At 42.7% G+C, this 18120-nt stretch overlaps 2 protein-coding genes across 2 annotated transcripts; one reads left to right on the top strand and one right to left on the bottom strand.

Annotated features, from left to right (window-relative positions):
• Positions 1–847: 847 nt before the first annotated feature.
• On the top strand, positions 848–13898 carry vwa5b2 (von Willebrand factor A domain containing 5B2). The gene is made up of 22 exons (XM_034196122.1): positions 848–1104; positions 2398–2564; positions 4185–4400; positions 5138–5363; positions 5478–5635; positions 5736–5867; positions 5963–6087; positions 6205–6381; positions 6481–6591; positions 7179–7381; positions 8460–8574; positions 9129–9314; positions 9390–9606; positions 9698–10035; positions 10582–10819; positions 10917–11255; positions 11334–11465; positions 11713–11841; positions 11919–11969; positions 12202–12313; positions 12508–12616; positions 12693–13898. Exons 2-22 carry the CDS (start codon positions 2426–2428, stop codon positions 13440–13442), a joined length of 4203 nt encoding a protein of 1400 aa, XP_034052013.1. The 5' UTR covers positions 848–1104; positions 2398–2425; the 3' UTR covers positions 13443–13898.
• A 46-nt stretch (positions 13899–13944) lies between these two features.
• alg3 (ALG3 alpha-1,3- mannosyltransferase) lies at positions 13945–18081 on the bottom strand. The gene is given in 10 exon segments (XM_034196124.1): positions 13945–14877; positions 15430–15574; positions 15786–15810; positions 15812–15863; positions 16036–16241; positions 16338–16458; positions 16608–16768; positions 16995–17142; positions 17226–17325; positions 17890–18081. Coding segments are annotated over 10 exon segments (1323 nt in total). The 5' UTR covers positions 18071–18081; the 3' UTR covers positions 13945–14693.
• Between the last annotated feature and the right edge of the window lie 39 nt (positions 18082–18120).

Genomic DNA, 18120 nt, shown 5'->3' with positions numbered 1-18120 from the left:
TATAGAGCAATTCACTCATTTCGGGTGACTTGTCTCAAAAGTAATGCTTTAATTATAGCTATGCATTTGTTACTGCTTGTACTACTTACCTGTTACCCCAGTAAAAATAAAGAAGGCTTTTCGTTGTAGTGTTAACAAACAATAAAGCTACCCAGCATTTCCAACTTTAATACAAATAAACCAAAAACAACATCCTGAATAAATAAATAAAAATGTAATTATATTTAAAGCATAAGATACTTCATGGATTGTTTTAACTTCTGTCTTACATTAAGAATGATCAGTTATCATAGCAACAACAAATACAAATGAGCATCCCAAAAAAGTTGTTAATATAATTTCTCTATCACGTGGCTCTCTATATGTTTATTTATCATTTTCAAGATTTGGACCAATTCAACTAGTTAACCAAAGACAAAAAAGCTGCTGTTCCTTTGGTCTTACCTACTACTGCTGCTGCTGCTGTCTGACTGACCTGTTGGGAGAGGCAGAACACCCCCCCCCCCTCCCACCCTCCTCTCTCTGGTCAAGCCATTAGCCACGAATAATGGTGCTGCTACCATCACAGCCAATTGTCTGGATGAAAAGCAGACTCTGCCTCACTTACCGGCGTTGTGTGTTAGCTTGTGACCGAACAGCAGGTTCAGGATCATAGTTTGTGATCAGCTCTGTGGTGCAGGTCAGAGCAGGATAGCAGGCAGATGACATTTCACTCAACAGGAAATGTTGGTGATTGATCACAGCAGAGACATTTCCAGGTCTACAGAAAGAGACATTTTAATTTGTATTATACTGATCGCCAGATACCGAAAATGAAGTTGTTACAAGTATACATCTTACAGTGCATGCAGAGGATATCAACATTCTGATACTGTTTTGTACTATATTTGTAACATCATATTTCTGAATATCCTTAAAGGGCAACTGGTGGATTTGTGGTGAAAAGGAGAGCTAGGGAGAGAGAGGGAGAGGAGAGAGCAGTATCTGTTACCAGGAAAACTCCTACCGTTGTGTCACTGGGAAACCTGCGGGCAGATGTGATGCTGGAGTGATGCAGACACTGGACACTGAGGCAGATTGTCAGACACTGCGCTGAACACGACAGTAAGTGCTCCTGCTTGATTCTTTTGTCTGTGATCCAGAGCTTTTAACTGACAGAAGGCACTGCAGCATCCAGAGCTAACTCTTGGCCAGCTTTGCCTCTGCAAACACCCAGACCATGGTACTGCATCTCATATCATGCAGAATTATGAGATTTGGATTTACTTAACAGCTGCTAAGGTTATTTTTTGATGTTGTAAAATATTTTACTAAATGTTGTAAACATGTTTTTGTATACATCTGCATTTGAAATAACTTTAAAAGGCTAGAATGTGAATGTGCACTGTTTACGCCATTCATTTTGCACTATGTGTTGATATACTGTAATTAAAACCACACACACTGACCGCACACACAGCCGACTCATAGTGTGTAAAGAAGTCATTATCTGCTCTTCCCTCACTGATAAAGCTGAACTGACTGTCAGGCTTATTCATCAGTTTTGAGTATCAGCAGTCTACACAGGGGTGCTGTGTTGTGCTTACTTTTGTGTGTATTGTGACACCATCAGTTTGTCCTACTTATTATTTGCCTGTTATGAGCTAAGAGCACGGTAGCCAGATGGGCGCTGTTGATCTTGTTAGAAAGGTAGATGTGAGAAAACCATTACCTGGACCACAGCAAACACACACACATGTGCACGCATGTGAGCGTACACATACACACACGGATACACACACACAGTTTTATGCATTCTACCATTCGCTAAGCTGCAATCTGCACACTGGTCTCTGCACCTGCTGCACTTAAAGTTATTACTGTGAGTGGACGGTCATAAAGAATTATTGCATTGAGTAATATAAATGGAAACTGGATAAGTTAGTGGTTAATTGCCAAGTCACTGTTTCTGTTAAAAAACTAAACAGTAAGCTATGAGTGCAGTTAAGTAAGAGTGAGACAGTAGTAGTCAATTCACATATATTTACATACAGGTTGGCCACTGATTGCATAGGTGTAATGCAAAGTGTAGTTAGCGCTGCCCTGCAAAGTTAATGATTGACCAAGCCTATTACACTAAAACTATCACAGTTGGTTGCTAAGACCCCGAGGAGAGGAGATACCTTGGTTACAAAGAGCTGATGTGTTCACACAGGCACACAGGCATACACAGCGTACACAACATATGTGAAACCAATGGACATTTGATCTATGCAGCAAAAATTAGGTGTGCTTTACAAAGATGATTACTGTGATTGCTCTGTGAATGGAAAATTAGATCATTTAAATGCACACTCACATATTCCTCTTCCGGTGTGCAGGAAGTTCCACTTATCATAGTTCTCATGCCACCAGCAGATTAGAGGCTTGTTGCAGCCCTGAAAAGATGGTGGGACTGAGAAACTGCTCTACATGGGAACCATTGCTACTCAAGGCCTCCTGCATTAAGTCCTGTGCCAACGGCTGCTCCCTGGGCATGACCGCACACCTTACCTACGCTAATGCTGACATAGAGTCTGTAGAAGGTGAGTGGTAGGATAATACATAGCACAAGTAATATATATGGCAACTGTATTTGCCATCAAATCGAAGTTGGAAGGAACATGCCTCAATGACGTGAGTAAAATAACAACAAAATAAATCCGACAACTCGGAATTATCTTATAAGCTACCATATTTTTCAACAAAAGAGCTAGAGCTGTTTTAGTGGAAAAACACTACATGTAGATTTATCATCATAGCATGTCTTGTTTTATTAAAATACATTATGAGGCATGGATTGTGGGCTTTACACCAGTGACTTTATTGAGACGGACTACTGGGAGGAAAACATACTGTATGCTGTAAATTGAGAAAGTAAAGGGATTTGAATTGACCCTTGAGTCAGTCACATCTGCTATTGGAGCTTACTGAGGGCAGTCAGGCTGATGTGGAGATGGTACAGTTGCAAGAAAAAGTATGTGAACCCTTTGGAATTACCTGGATTTCTGCATAAGTTGATCATAAAATGTGTTCTGATCTTCATCTAAGTCACAACAATAGACAAACACAGTCTGCTTAAACTAATACCACACAAACAATTATATGTTTTCATGTTTTTATTGAACACACCATGTAAACATTCACAGTGCAGGGTGGAAAAGGTATGTGAACCCCTAGGCTAAAGACTTCTTCAAGAGCTAATTGGAGTCAGGAGTCAGCCAACCTGGAGTCAATCAATGAGACGAGATTGGAGGTGTTGGTTAAAGCTGCCCTGCCCTATAAAAAATACACACCAGTTTTGAATTAGCTATTCTTAAGAAGCATTGCCAGATGTGAACCATGCCTCGCACAAAAGAGCTCTCACAAGACCTACGATTAAGAATTGTTGACTTGCATAAAGCTGGAAAGGGTTACAAAAGTATCTCAAAGCCTTGATGTTCATCAGTCCACGGTAAGACAAATTGTCTATAAATGGAGAAAGTTCAGCACGGTTGCTACTCTCCCTAGGAGTGGTCGTCCTGTAAAGATGACTGCAAGAGCACAGCGCAGAATGCTCAATGAGGTGAAGAAGAATCCTAGAGTGTCAGCTAGAGACTTAAAGAAATCTCTGGCACACGCTAACATCTCTGTTGACGAATCTACGATACGTAAAACACTGAACAAGAATGGAGTTCATGGGAGGACACCACGGAGGAAGCCACTGCTGTCCAGAAAAAACATTGCTGCACGTTTGAAGTTTGCAAAAGAGCACCTGGATGTTCCACAGCACTACTGGCAAAATATTCTGTGGACAGATGAAACCAAATTTGAGTTGTTTGGAAGGAACACACAACGCTATGTGTGGAGAATCCAAAGGGTTCACATACTTTTTCTTGCAACTGTATATCAAATTAATTAGCTTTAAAATCAAGCTCAAATGTATAACCAAATAAAATAAAACCGCACATATTTCCTTTTCCAAATGCTATGCCATTGTCGTGTTAGACACTTTTGTCCAAAGCAACTACAAAATAAAGTATCAAAGAAGACCTCTACAATGCCTTTCATAAAACATCTAATATAGGCTTTTAAATGTATTCCATGTTTTGTAGTTTGATTACTTTCTAAATGAATCCCAAGTCTGAAAACAGAGTTATGAGTGTCAAACATTTGCTGTCATCTAGGTGTGTTTGTGTACCCTCTCGGGGAAAATGAGGTTGTGGTGGGCTTTGAGGCTGTGATAGCGGGCCGGATGGTGGGGGTCCAGATCCAGAGCCGAGGGAAGCTGAAGGACTGCTGTTTGGATTGCTGCCCTGGATCTGGTCTTGAAGGCCACTGTGGGAATGGCCGGGAGTGGGGGTGCTGCGGGAGCTCCAGCCTCGACATGCAGTGCACCAACGGTAAGGAGGGGAGGGGACATTTTCTATGTTTATAAAAATGGTCATTTTCTATAATAAAGTATGGACCGTTTTGCAGTGGTCTCTATAAATATAGCCAAAGTAAGTCCCTTCTCTGTCCTGTTTTAGCCTTTCTGAGGATAGAAAGGACAGACAAGGTTTGGCTGCCTGCCTAATGGTGAGATGGCGTTCACTTAGTACGGACGTATATCAACTTGAAGCGCTCTAATTTCTCTATAGCAAAAAGAGATTCAAGTAACCCTTTAGTAGCCTTTGATTATTTTGGATTTAAATGACAAATGTTAATAATTGGGACTGTACAACAAACATTAGGGTATTGAAAAGCACTAGCAAAGAGTCTTTTAAGTTTTCTCATCCAGATTTAATATCATCCATTCCTTGTTGAATGTGTTAAAGTAAAAGCTAATGGAATACATAGCCTAATACAAGTAAGAAAAGGACCTAGATTAAGACGTGTTGAGGTATCTAATGGTGTGTTTCTGAATAAACAGTCTGTAGCCAATGTCTTGATATTTTGATTATGAAAAATACTTGTTTTTGTTATTGTTGATGTCTTGCCATAAGTAACCTATATTTAATTGATGTGTTGAAAGTCCAAAAATGATTGATAAAGAAAGGACCTTGCATTATGCTCGATCGATTAACATACATAAAATTAAAGATTGAAGATGTAGCCTGGTTATTGTATGATGTGAGTGACTGCTGTATTTCTACTTTAGGACATCTTATCCTGGACGAAGACCTTGAGAGAACCACCTTCATCGTGGGCACAGGCCTCATTGGCCCCATGGATATAGTGTCTGTTATCATAAGCACCACACTTGAACTCCCCACGTTAGAAAATGGAGCAATCCGCATCATTTACCCCACATTGCTGACTCCGATCGTCACTGGCCAGATGACTACAAGCAAGAGTGAAAGTGGAGGGAAATCTGAAGAAACGGGGTATTTATGTAGCAAGCAACTTTGGCAGTTTCATTTAAAGCGGTGTAATTCAATGAACTAGCTTACTGCTATATTTGTGTTTTACCAGAAACTCCACATTTCTCTCCTCTTTAGACCAACCAGTTGTTTCAGTGCCAACTCAGGAAAACAGGACCGGGCCCTAGACTCTGAGCAGCAGTGTGCCCACGCCATCTTCACCAGTCCTGCTGCCAACCTGGCCCCTTATGAACTCAACTTCCAGCTGCTGGTCAGAGGGGCCTGTCTACTAGCTGGTACTGCACACTTATATCAAAAAACATACTTATTAAAAAAAAAAAACACATCAACATCTATGATTTCCTCATTTGTATATCTTCCTAAACTGATTTGTAGGACTGGAGAGCCCCACTCACGCTCTGAGGGCAGATGCAGACCCCAGTGCCAAAAGTGCCTCTGCGACCTACATCACCTTGGCCCAGGAGCATCCATATGACAGACACATAGAGATCATTCTGCACCTCAGTGGTGAGTTAGCACTTACCAGATTGGGTTTCCTTTCTAGTTCTGTACTTTTTGCCCAATATTTGAATGTTACCTGAAATGACAAACCTCTTCCACAGAACCTCACAGCCCATTGGTCATACTGGAGAGAGGCAGGCTCTCGTTCAGCCAGTACGAGCAGCAGATCTGCGCCCGCCGTGATTTCATTCGTTGCATTCGCAAAGATTCAGAACCTGAGAGGAAGGTTAGTACTTACTCATGCTGCTTTGAGCTCTCCATTTACCTTTGGTATCTCACACGTGTCCCAATGCTGGCCAAAAACTGCTTGAAAAAGCGTGCTGATGTTTCTCTTGGCCTGCAGCTGGAGTTTATGAGGAAGCGATACCACAAGGACATTCTGTGCAGCCCCGTCCTGATGCTCAACTTCTGTCCCGACTTGCTGCATGAGCCTCTGGAGCTGCACAAAGCCACCAGAGAGCTGCTGTTCCTTGTTGACCGCAGTGGCAGCATGAGTGGCACCAACATCCACCGAGTAAAGGTGAGTGGCAGGCAGGATAAAAACATATCAAGGAACCAGTTTAGTCATTAGATTGTTGCACATACATTGATCTGGCCCTGTCCCTGCTTGTTTCTGCAGGATGCCATGGTGGTGGCATTGAAGAGTCTCCCCTCTGGCACCATGCTCAACATCGTGGGCTTCGGCACCACCATCAAGCCTCTGTTCACCTCCAGCAAGCCCTGCAATGATGTAAGTCACTTAGTTGCTTTAATTATCTGAATCTGTCTTGTTTATTGATTTTCAGTAACCCAGGAATTATTTTCAGTGAAAGAATACAAATGGAGGACTTGGACCATCTTTCCTGAAAGCAGATGTTTTTGCCCACGTAGGCCTATCTGTTCTATTTTCTCTACTCTCTAATCAGGCAATAGGTCAGCTTCTTAGGTTGCCTTAGTAGCAGAGTATCGGGTTTCGTCCAGACCAGGGGCTGCGAGGACAAACAGTCTTTGCACGGACTACCGACCATATGGTGACCTTTCATGCATTTTCACTAATGCACGAGATGTCCTTCCATCTCCTGTCCTGTCAGGCATGTTTGTCCACAGTGTGATTTGAAGTGGTTTCAAGCCAGGTGCTAATGTGTGTAATGTTTGCTCTCTCTTAATTAGAGATGTGCTGATTTAATTATTTGCCAGCCTCACGGGGTAATAAGGAAATCTGATATCAAACAATAAATTGAACTTGACAGCTGTTTGCACACGCTACATTGTGCAGGTTTTTCCCTCACCTCTACTGTAGAATGATGGCATATATCCTTTTCTTTTTCTCTGCATCAGGTCACTTTGATGCAGGCATACGAGTACGTCCAGAGGATGAGAGCCGACATGCGAGGCACCAACCTGCTGGGGGCGCTGTCCTGGGTGTACCAGCAGCCTTTGCAGCGCTCACACCCTCGCCAGGTTTTCATCATCACAGATGGATCCATCAGCAATGTGGCTAAGGTGCTGGAGCTGGTCCGCAGAAACACATGCGCCTGCAGGTATTACATTAAAATAACTGCCAATTAGACATTTAATCCATTTAAATCATGTGTGAAGAACGGTACAGAAAGGTGTCCGGTTGATATCCAATATGAGGGAAACGCACACACCAAATGGACGTCAATTGAAGCGACTAGTTAACAAAGATTTATTCTATGGTTGGAATTGTATAGGACATTAAATCACAGTGGGTGACAAGGAGGTAGAGAGCAATGGAGTTCAGTGAGTGCAGGCAGAATGAGGTGATAAAGGAAAGAGACACCATGTGGGGGAGAAAGGAGAGGAGGGGAGAAACAGAGGAGACACAAGCAAACAGCGGTCTTAAGGAACTGAGACCAGAGCACTGTGAAAGAGAGACAGAGGTATTTATCTGCCCCGCCCAGTAATCCCGTTAAGTGCTCTCCTCCGCAGTAAGAGTCACGCCCCTCTGGTTTCACGAGGCCCTTCAGCCATGCACAATAACTCCATTTATCTCTCATTAGTATTCCCCTGCTTGACTGACTTTCTCCACTGTATTTTGGCTGTCCCTTTGCAGACCATCTCCATATTTCTTTATTCCCAAGACATCTCATTTAAATAAATTACATTTTGGTGCAACCACAATATGTTTCCATAAAATAGGTTTTGTATTTTTTGTAATTCTGGTTTCCCATCTTCTTATATTGCTAACAGTATGTGGACAGACATACTCACTGCTTTAAGAGACAGCACAAAAGATCTCAGCCTTTTCAATTATTTTGTCCCCTGCTCTTTTCAAACTCTCAATTAGCCAAATGGCTTGTGATCACTCCGAGCACATAAATAACAGTTCTGTCAATTTGATGGCACATCTTCTCTTTTCTTAGACACATGGAAGCCTCTGTATGCCATTAGCGATTCACAAATAGATACTGATGATTGCAAGAGGCTGCTGGTAAATGTGTTCAGATGGGAAAACATAGTGAGAGAAAACATTCAGCGTATAGTTCAGGCAGTGAATCAAATACCACTCTGTACAAATACAAAGTGAAGATAATAATTCATAAAACACATTTTCTCAATGAATGTGGTCAAATATAATGTTGTGTTCTCCTGCAGATGCTTTGGCCTGGGTCTGGGTCCTCGAGCCTGCAGGAGACTCCTGCAGGGCGTTGCCAAACTGACAGGAGGGACCACAGAGTTCTTCGATGAGGAGGAGAGACTCCAGCCCAAGGTCAGCAGCACGGCAGCACTGCCCCCTATTGGGGAAAATAGGAAATGCAGAAGAATTACAAGTTGAATGTTTTCCTTTTTGTCCCCCCTTCCTATTGTAAAGATTATTTGGGTTTCATGAAAGGTGCTATTAGCATCTAATACCTACAGCTTTAGTTCCTACACTAAGCATATCACAAGCTTTTGCCAATAAAAACTTGGGTGTTGTACTTGAAAAAAGTACATTTACTTTACTCAAGTACACCTTGAGTAAAGCAACTAGACAACCTTGACAAGCTACAGCAGAACATTACTACTTTTAGTACACATTAATACATCAATCAACTACTAATGTAATATTACTGGACATTATTTCTGCAGAACAACTAGTTTTACTTTACTTGTCTCTTGTTTAGTTTTTACTTTTGGTACTTTTAATTTATATTGGTGGTGATAGTAAGATTTTTTTACAATGTTTTAAAGAAAATAATATCACTATTTCTTCCACCACTGCCAGCTATTTGGTTGTGAAAATTAATCCTTTCAATTAAAACATATTCTGATCAATCTCTTCAGTTAATCAAGTCTCTGAAAAAGGCGTTTGAACCTGTGTTGACTGACGTACGGATTGACTGGTATCTGCCAGAAAACATGGAGGCTTTTCTTTCACCCAATGAAATCCCTCCGCTCTACCCTGGAAACCGCCTGATTGGATACTGCACTCTATATGATATGACAAATATCAAAGCAAGAAAGACAGACGTATGCATTACATCATTCTTAAATGCATGTTGTGTGTGCATGGAAAAACAAATCTCTAATCTTACTATTTTACAGTCTCAAGGTCGGGGCTATAAAGGTGTACATCGCGGCTCCACGGGTTCAGTTTTTGGACAATCAAATGATGAGCTTTCTCCCCTCCCTGCCTCCGAGTTAATGCCTATGGTGACACCTGCAGATGGCACCGACTTGGAGGAGGCACTGAGGGAAATTTCCAGAGAAATCTCTTCTGAATTCCCCTGTGCCAAAAACACAGATCCTGGCACCAGCCCAGGTCAGTGACATATCAAAGGACCTTGCAGGTAATATAAGTGAACACTGGACATACCATTGTTGTATATGTTGAGCTTGTTTCTCCTCCCTAGGTGTGGAGCTGGACTGGTCCAGTGATGTGAGGAGGAGGATCCAGGAGAGCTCTTACATCCAGGAGCAGTATGTCCTCACCCGCTGCTCCCTCAGCAGTGAGAGGAGTCTGCAGACACAGTCCCACTCCCACATACACGCCTCGTCCCACTCTGAATCCACAGGCGCTGTGTTTCGGCCCGACCCTCTCTCCTCTGGTTCAGTGTTGGAAACAGGCTCTCTACCCCAAGGCCTGGAAAAGATGGCCCCTCTAGAGCAGAGATCGTCCCTGTCTCGCTGGGCCGACTCTCCATGGCAGCCAAACCTCTCCGTAGAAAACACTGATACCGGGGCAGAAAAGGTTCAGTTGACTGTAATTGATTCACCCTAAAGTGGTTTTCTGTATTATTGCAAGTTAGTGGTAAATGTTTAAGGAACATTACATAAAAACTACCAATGCAACTGCTACAGGAGAAAATCGTTGTAGAATCTATGATAAACTTTTTATATCTGCACAGTCACTTGTGACAAATGTCAACAATAACACTGAGAGAAATGTATTCTGCAAAAATAAATACCAGTTTATCCACTGAGGTAAACTAGAAACTGGTCGAGATTCAAAACTCTAACATAGGGCTGCAATCTCTTACTTCATTGCTTTTACTGTTGTTATTGCTGCTTGTTGAAAAGTGTTTTTCAAAAAAACACATCTCTCCCCATGTTGTATCTGATGCAAAAACTGTATGCACATGAGCAAGACTGTTAGGTTAAAAAGAAAAATCACAAATACATAACAATCAGATGACCATAGGATCTTTCAATTTAAGTAAAATGGTTGGAGTGAAAATAAAATGGCAGTCTAACTTACTTTTTTCAACCTGTTCGATTTGTCCTCTTCTACAACCAGAGTCGGGGTCTGGATGACGTTGAGGAGACTCGTAGGAGACACAAGTCACTGGCTCGTTCAACCATGGCAGCGCGAAGCTTCTCATCTCCACAGGGCGAGCTGGAGATGCACCGCCTGAGGAGAGCTCTGGAGAGGGTCTCCTTCGACCAAACGCTGGGGGGCAGGCTGGACGAAAGCGATGGAGAGACGAAGCCCCCATCAAGGGGCACACTGTCTCGCAGGAGCCTCACTGACTCCAGTAAGCCATTTGTACTGAGAAAAGAAAGATTCCTATTTTGTCTCCAAAAACATTTCTCTCTCTCTCTCTCTCTCTCTCTCTCTCTCTGACCCCTCAGATGGCCTCCTGTTCCCCGCCTCTCCTCTGGACTGGGACAGCTTCACAGACCCAGAGTACCTCTTCACTGCTGTCCCAGCTGAGGCTCCTCCACCAGGTCAGTGCCGCTCGCTCATTCACGGCCTGCTGAGCGGCAGACCTGTATCCTGGGAGGTCACTGTGGACCTTGGGCACCTCTGGACCCCTGAGAGCCAGGAGACACTGGTAACTGAGGGATGTGGAGGAGGGGAAGAAGAAAAAGGAGGTGAACCATGGGAGGAGATGATTCACCAACTGACTGCTCGCTCAGTGATCAGGGACTTTGAGAAAATGGCAGAGAAGGAGAACGACTCTGGACATGGTGAGGCTTCACTACCGTAAACCTTTATCTCACGTGATTTAAAGTTATTTAAACGCTGTCTAACTTACTGCTCTTTAGGTTCAGCTAAGAGATACCGCATGAAGGCTATCCAGACCAGTAAGCATTGTAACATCATCTGCATGTACACAGCCTTCACTACCACTGACCCCAACAAATGCCTGCCAGACAGCATGGACGTCGAAAACACAGGTGTGACACACTCATAGAAAAACTGAGCAATTGTATTATATATTTGAGTCGGCCACTCATCGTAAAATGTATTTTAATCACAGGCAATACTGTTCTGCTAATGTTTTATATTGTCAAATCATATAACCCTGATGATTATGGGATTATTTCAGATTGTGTTTTATTTAGATTTCACGGGTACATTTATGCACACAAGGTTGCAAATTGAGACCTGTCTTTTGGCCTGTGTGTGTGTGTGTTTGCTTAGGGGTGCATTTGGGGAATAGGCGGAGTTTCCAGTCAGGCAGTCGCAGGCAGAGGGCCTATTCTGTTGGATTAGGCAGACGGCGCACCAGCAGAGACAGTGAAGAGATGGAGGACACCTGCAACACTACAGGTAAAGAGACTGAATGATTACACCACCCATTTCTGTTGTCAGCACTTTAGGTCATCATCAATCTTTGTATCTCTCAGACAGAGATGACACCCCTGCCTCACCCTGTAGCCTTACATCCTGGGACTCTAGTAAGTATTGTCGACACGATCAGTGAAAACGTTTATAGTGTAAGTGTAGTCTCAAGGTTAGAGGCGTCTGACCAGCAAGACAGTTCTTCAGTTAAGGTCAGTCTGTAGGGAAGGAGAAATATCTCAACGACTTGTTTTGAAGGATCAATTCAAGCTATCTGTCTCTACAGTCAGGAAATATCACTTTATGCTGATGACACAATATTGTTTAATGTTGTCTCTGCTGTCTCAGGTGTAGGGGGCAGTGCGTACTCTGCTACAGCCTCAGCAATATCAGGCGCATCATGCACTCGTTCACAGCGATCTATCGAGAGCAAGTCGATGGAAAGCTTCTTTGGCACCAGGTAAGACTTTCACATTAACTTCTTGTTATATTACACTATTTAGGGGCCTTTGTAGAAGTGTTTGCTCTCAAGTTTCATCGGAGATAGCCTCTTTCTGTAAGGGGTTTGTATTATGTCTTTATCTAAATGTATGTAAATGTAGATATTCAAAGATACCCACCTCTTTCTGTATAATCCAGATTTCCCCTGGGCAGACTCAGGTCCTCTATTTCATCAGGAAAGCAGGTTCCTCTCAAGACCCACTGTCTCTCTGCAGAGACTGAGAAACAACCTGAGACTGAGGCTCCAGACTACCTGCCCCTGGTGAGACTCTTACAATATATAAAACTAAAGCGTGCATACAAATGTTTTAATTTGTGTATATTTGATGTCTTATTAGGTGCATTTGCAGCTGGCATCAGGCGCTTTTCTTCTGACAGAGATCTACTCGGACTGTGTTCAAATCACCCTGGACCGCCTGAAGAGGGCCTCCCCCTTCAGCCTCCACCGCCGCAGCCTCAGCCCACCCTTCCGCTGCACATATCCCAGTGCTCCGTCTTTATCCACCTCCACTAAGATCCCCGGCGCTACCTCCAACCACCATGTTACCTTTTCTCCTTCCTCGTGCTCCATAGCCAAACCAACTTCACCTCCTTTCCACCACACTCCAGACGACACTCCCCTAATGCTGGAACCAAGGCTTCGCCGAAGACACCTGTCCGACAGGGATCCAGTCACATCACCAATGGACCCCCCCAGCTCTGAGGAGGGCTCCCTGGAGCTCTCTGTGGGCCCCTCTCAGGGCCAGGCAGATAGTGGTCGCGGGTCGGAGACAGATGTATTTGAAGTCTCTTCCATAGATCCAGCTGACCTCCAGGGGGGCAGCCAGTTGGCTCTGGAGGACCTGGAAGGCTCCAGCTGGGCCACAGCTGTGGCTCTGGCCTGGCTGGAGCACCGCTGTGCCGGGTTCTTCATGGAGTGGGAGCTGGTGGCAGCAAAAGCAGACTTCTGGCTGCGCTGCCAGGATCTACCCGAGGGAGTGGACCTGGCGGGGCTGAAGGGGGCCGCCAGACAGCTGTTCCTGCTGCTTCGCCACTGGGACGAGAACATCAAGCTCAACATGCTGTGTTACAACCCCAATAACATGTGAGGCGATGACGAGGAAACTGAGTCAGATCTACTGATTATCATAATCACTTGTTACCAATGATAGTGACTCCTGAGAAGCAATGCCTTTTAATGGAAGAGTAAATCCTGTATTTCATCTGCAGGATAAACTAATGCCATAACCTAGTGCCAAGTTCATTCTAATAGTAAGTTGAACATGAAATATTTTACAAGTGTAAAACTTTATATTTATGTAAGAATATCCTTAAATGACAGACCAAGTGGCCTTTTTCATCATGAATATATATATTGCTTTATGAAAACACAAAAATGCCTTTACCATCTGACTAGGATTTTTCTAGTCTGTCTTCAGTTAATTTGCTAAATGTATAATCTCAGTCAGTCAGTGTTTATTTTGATTACAAGGATAAGTCTTTGATACACTTATTAAAACTTACTTTAAAGTAACAATCATTAATTGATTTAATTCAACCATTTGTTGTAATGTTGTAACATACATACAAAATAAATAAAAAACTACAATGTTAAGTGGCATCTCTGTTTAATATAAAATGTCACACTCTTGCTCAGTCTGCCATTTTGTTCACATTAAAACAACCTATGTGCTTTTGAGTGCAGCAGTGAACCATTACAACAGAAGATGAATCCATTACATCACCAATCTGACAAAGTGCCATGATTGTCTTAAAGCTTGTATATCTATGAAAAAACAATGTGGCCTTGTGGTGGGGAAAACAAACTCTTGCCCTGTATTAAATTAAATTAAAGCTTTTGTGGCGATATTCAAGTTCTGTATCATATTACTTTTATATAAATGATACACAAATATTAATCTACTGCATTCTTATACCACGTACAAGAGCATTAGAAAACCAGATTAAAGATTTGGCAATGTGTAGTTTTAACATAATTTGTAGAAATAAAGCCTAGTATGTAACAAATTCTCTCAAAACATTCAAAATGTCCTCCTCAAATTCGACTCCACGATTCCTAAAATGTGTCTGAAAATTAAACCTGAGATCCATATTTTCTTTTCATCTCTTCAACTGCAAGGAACTACTTCATCATGTAGGTGTCTGTGTGCAGCACCCACACTTTAGCTTCGTTCACCTTTAGCAGTGAACTGAGACGAGAAGCTTTGAATGGCTCCTTGTATTCACTTAAAAACACAGTCTGTCACAGTGACCTCCCTCTGCACCGGTGTTGTGAGGACCAAAGAGAGGAGAGGAGCTGATTGGACCATGTACGACATCCGGTCCGATCAGCCCGCAGCTCACTGGCCTTTGTCCTTCTCGGGTGTTGGTTCTTCTGTTTCTGCCGGTGGGGCTGAGGGCAGCGGAGGGGCCAGCCACAGACACAGGAGGATGATGAGGTGACAGACGTGGAGGGCGGCGGAGCTGCCGATAGTAGAGGGGTAGGTGTTCCAGGAAAGCTCAATCAGACCCAGGATCAGTACCCTGAGGAGGAAAACAATATGGCATTAATGTATGAGTGACTGTGTGCTATAGGTGTACACATAATCAGAAATGTAACTTTTAGTTTAGCATTTAGTTTAAAGGCTTTATTGTCATATAAACAGCTACAGTGTAGATATACAATGAAAGGGTTCCCAGGCTCCACCAACAATGCAACACAAATATATATAAAATATTAAAATAGTATTCATAATTATTGTGCAAGAAGAAACAGAGTAGCAGCAGTGAGGTGAGGTCTGATTTGCTTTAGACCGGGCAGCATGATATTTGTTATTGTGGTATGATTTGTGATATTAGAGGATTGACCATTTTTGAAAACATCAGTTCCATTAAAAATATATTAAAATGTTAATGGGATTTATACGAAACAAGGATTTCACACTAGTTTGTAGGCCTGGACGTTACCAAAATACTTAATGAGCAATGATACTTTCACATATGTTGCCTTTACCAAATATTATATTTGATTTGGTCCAGATTGCATTTTCGATACAATTCCAATAATGTAAGCCGCATTAGTTTAGACTCTCTTACCTGAGCAGGTGGGCCAGCTTCTTGACTCCTCCGCTCCAGAGCAGGAAGGGCAGCGTGTGGAAGTACCAGACGTAAAACTGGTAGTGCAACGAACGGCTGAAGCACATGCCAATGAAGTTAGATGTGAACAGAATCAGAACCATCTGTGATCATCTGTCAAGGTTTCACACAGCAGCTGTTGTATACTAGGAACATCCTTTAATTACTCTCTCACCGATATATTGTAGACATTTTAGCAAATCAATTCATTGACATCTACTAGGAGAAATTAAACGGTTTCCTGACAAAACCTAATGTATCCTTTGAGGATAAATATTCTACAGATAGAAGCTAAACCAAATGCGAAAAAAGGATATGATCAACAGTGGTTTTCTGAGCGGGGGGCTTTCCGCTTGCTGGGATCCTTGAGGAGATCAAAGATGCTTTCTCCTGGCCTGGTTACAAAAAAGAAATAAATATATATATATTTACACTTGAAATAAAATTGTGTTAATTTCACTCCCTGGGATCAACTCTTGCTACGTAGGGGAGAGAAAAACTGGCACGACTTTACCACTGATTTATTCAAGTTCATATCTATAATACCAACAGTAACCTCTGTCTCACCTCTTCCAACGACGGAGAGCGAAGAGCAGCAGGGCGAGCAGGTGGGAAGCCAGCAGGATTAGGTGGAAGTACCGATCCAAGAAGAGCCATTCTGGCAGGAAGCGCCAGTTGACCGTCCATTTGAACATAAACTGACGGCCAAGATCAAACGCCTGGCTCATATAACCCACAGGATTCTCCAGGAGGAAAGGCAGTCCCAGCAAAAGCTGCAGACAGATTCATTTATAAATGATGCTCGGCGATAGTGGACAACATTACATTTTTGTAATGATAAAGCTTGCCTGGTTTTAAGGATATCTTACCTGGATGCCCGCACAGAGAGAAAGCTTGGGAATTGTCCTGATTAGGCCAAACTCAGATATGAGGAGGAAAAGTAGTCCCGGAGCAAAAAGGAGCACATTCATTTTCACAGACACTGCTAAACTGTCAGAAAGAGAGAAAGATGAAGTTGTAATTTCATAATGTAAAAAAGACACAATCTGATATAAGTTTCACAAAGATATGTGACACTTCATCCCGAGAAAGCCAAACACATAAGAGTTGCATTGTGCTGTGAAGCAGTGGACACTTGCCTGTAAAGGGCGCAACCCAGAGTCCAGTTTCCATCCATGAAGAGGTTGATGGCTCCAAACAGCAGCATCATGGCCACAGGATCATTAAAGAGACGCAGCACAAAGATGGAGTGGATCCGATAAGAAGCACAGCACACAAAGAAGAACACGTAGGGAGGAACCTGGGGAAATTCCAAGAAAAAAAAATACCATGTCTTTAAGGCAGAAAATTACATCAGAGGCATTTTAGAAGGAAACTATTTGGAAACAGAATACATAAGTACAGAGTATACAATACAACTCATACAATATAAACGGCCTATTTAGCAAACACAGTACAGTTCAGTGGTGTATCGCAGACAATGTTATCATGCCACATTGTACCTGAGGATGTTGTCACAGACTGACCTTCTTAGTGCGGTGGTAGATCCTGAAGACCAGCAGCAGTGTGATGAGGTAGAAAGCAGCAAAAAGGTACTGCGCAAGGCGGATGTTCACCCCATGGCTTGTGATGTAGTAGAGAACTGTAAAGATGTAGACAAAGCCAGCCGGGTACCTGCAACAACAAGGTGCTAAGTTATACTGCACTCATACTAACAAGTTGGAGAACTCTACATAATTAAAAACGTTTAAACTCACACCAAGGGGCCGGTGTCTCCTTTAAGCTTGGTGTAGTCGTAGGTACCATTGATGACTCCCTCCACCTCATCCATGTAGGCTTTCCAGTCTATCTCAGTGTCTGTGGTAAATATAATACATCAGGGATCATAAAAGATGGGGAAAGTTGCTGTTAGTGCTGTGCTGTGGTTATTTGTATATTTATTTGCATGTACATTTCTAGAATAAACATGTTTTGATTAATGCAAAAAAACAATAATAAGATAACATGGTGATTTCATTTATTTTATGACAGTTCAGCATGAGAATCTTACAGCATTACGTTAGATTAAGAAGTAAGCTACATTTGTCAATAAAATCAATGACCTGGGGTACATACTAATGCTTGGACTTTATGTGTAACGGTCTAACGGTATAAGTAGCGTTACACATTTAAATTAAATTAAGAGTATTGTCATTAACAATAGTTTGCTGCATACAATTTTAGCAAGAAGTTGCGGGAAATAATGAACGATATTTAACACTTGAGCAGACATGTGGTCATGCAAGGGCAGTAAATTCCCTTTGACAGGTGGTAGTCGAAGTTAGTGGGTTTGCTAATGCTAGCTACTTAGCGTTTACATACGTTAAGAAACATAACAAAGCACCAGAGCATGCTAACTAGCCGCACAGAGCAGCTACTTACATGCTACTTTCTGTATGACCCACGCATTGAAACCGATCTCTAGAAACCACAAAACTGAAACGACCAGTAGAGTGTATTGCGTCTTGAACAGGACCAAATGTTTGTCCTGCCACAGTGTGTGGAGTTTCCCCCACAGGGGGGAAGGGGAACCGGGAGACTTTCTTCGCACACCTCCTGCCATCTCGGCGGCGTAGCGAGTAGCTCACTAGCGAAGGAGAGACTCGAGAGACG

This window comes from Gymnodraco acuticeps, unplaced genomic scaffold (genome assembly GCF_902827175.1).
Source record: "Gymnodraco acuticeps unplaced genomic scaffold, fGymAcu1.1, whole genome shotgun sequence".
NCBI classification, from domain to species: Eukaryota; Metazoa; Chordata; class Actinopteri; order Perciformes; family Bathydraconidae; genus Gymnodraco; species Gymnodraco acuticeps.
The sequence above is the reverse complement of the archived record's forward strand: the minus strand, read 5'-3'. Positions and strand labels throughout refer to the sequence as shown.

Coding starts and splice junctions, on each gene's coding strand:
- vwa5b2 (XM_034196122.1), top strand. CDS start 2,426: ATGGTGGGACTGAGAAACTGCTCTACATGGGAACCATTGCTACTCAAG. Junction 5,636..5,735: donor AGGGGCCTGTCTACTAGCTG/GTACTGCACACT, acceptor ACTGATTTGTAG/GACTGGAGAGCCCCACTCAC. Junction 6,088..6,204: donor ATTCAGAACCTGAGAGGAAG/GTTAGTACTTAC, acceptor CTTGGCCTGCAG/CTGGAGTTTATGAGGAAGCG.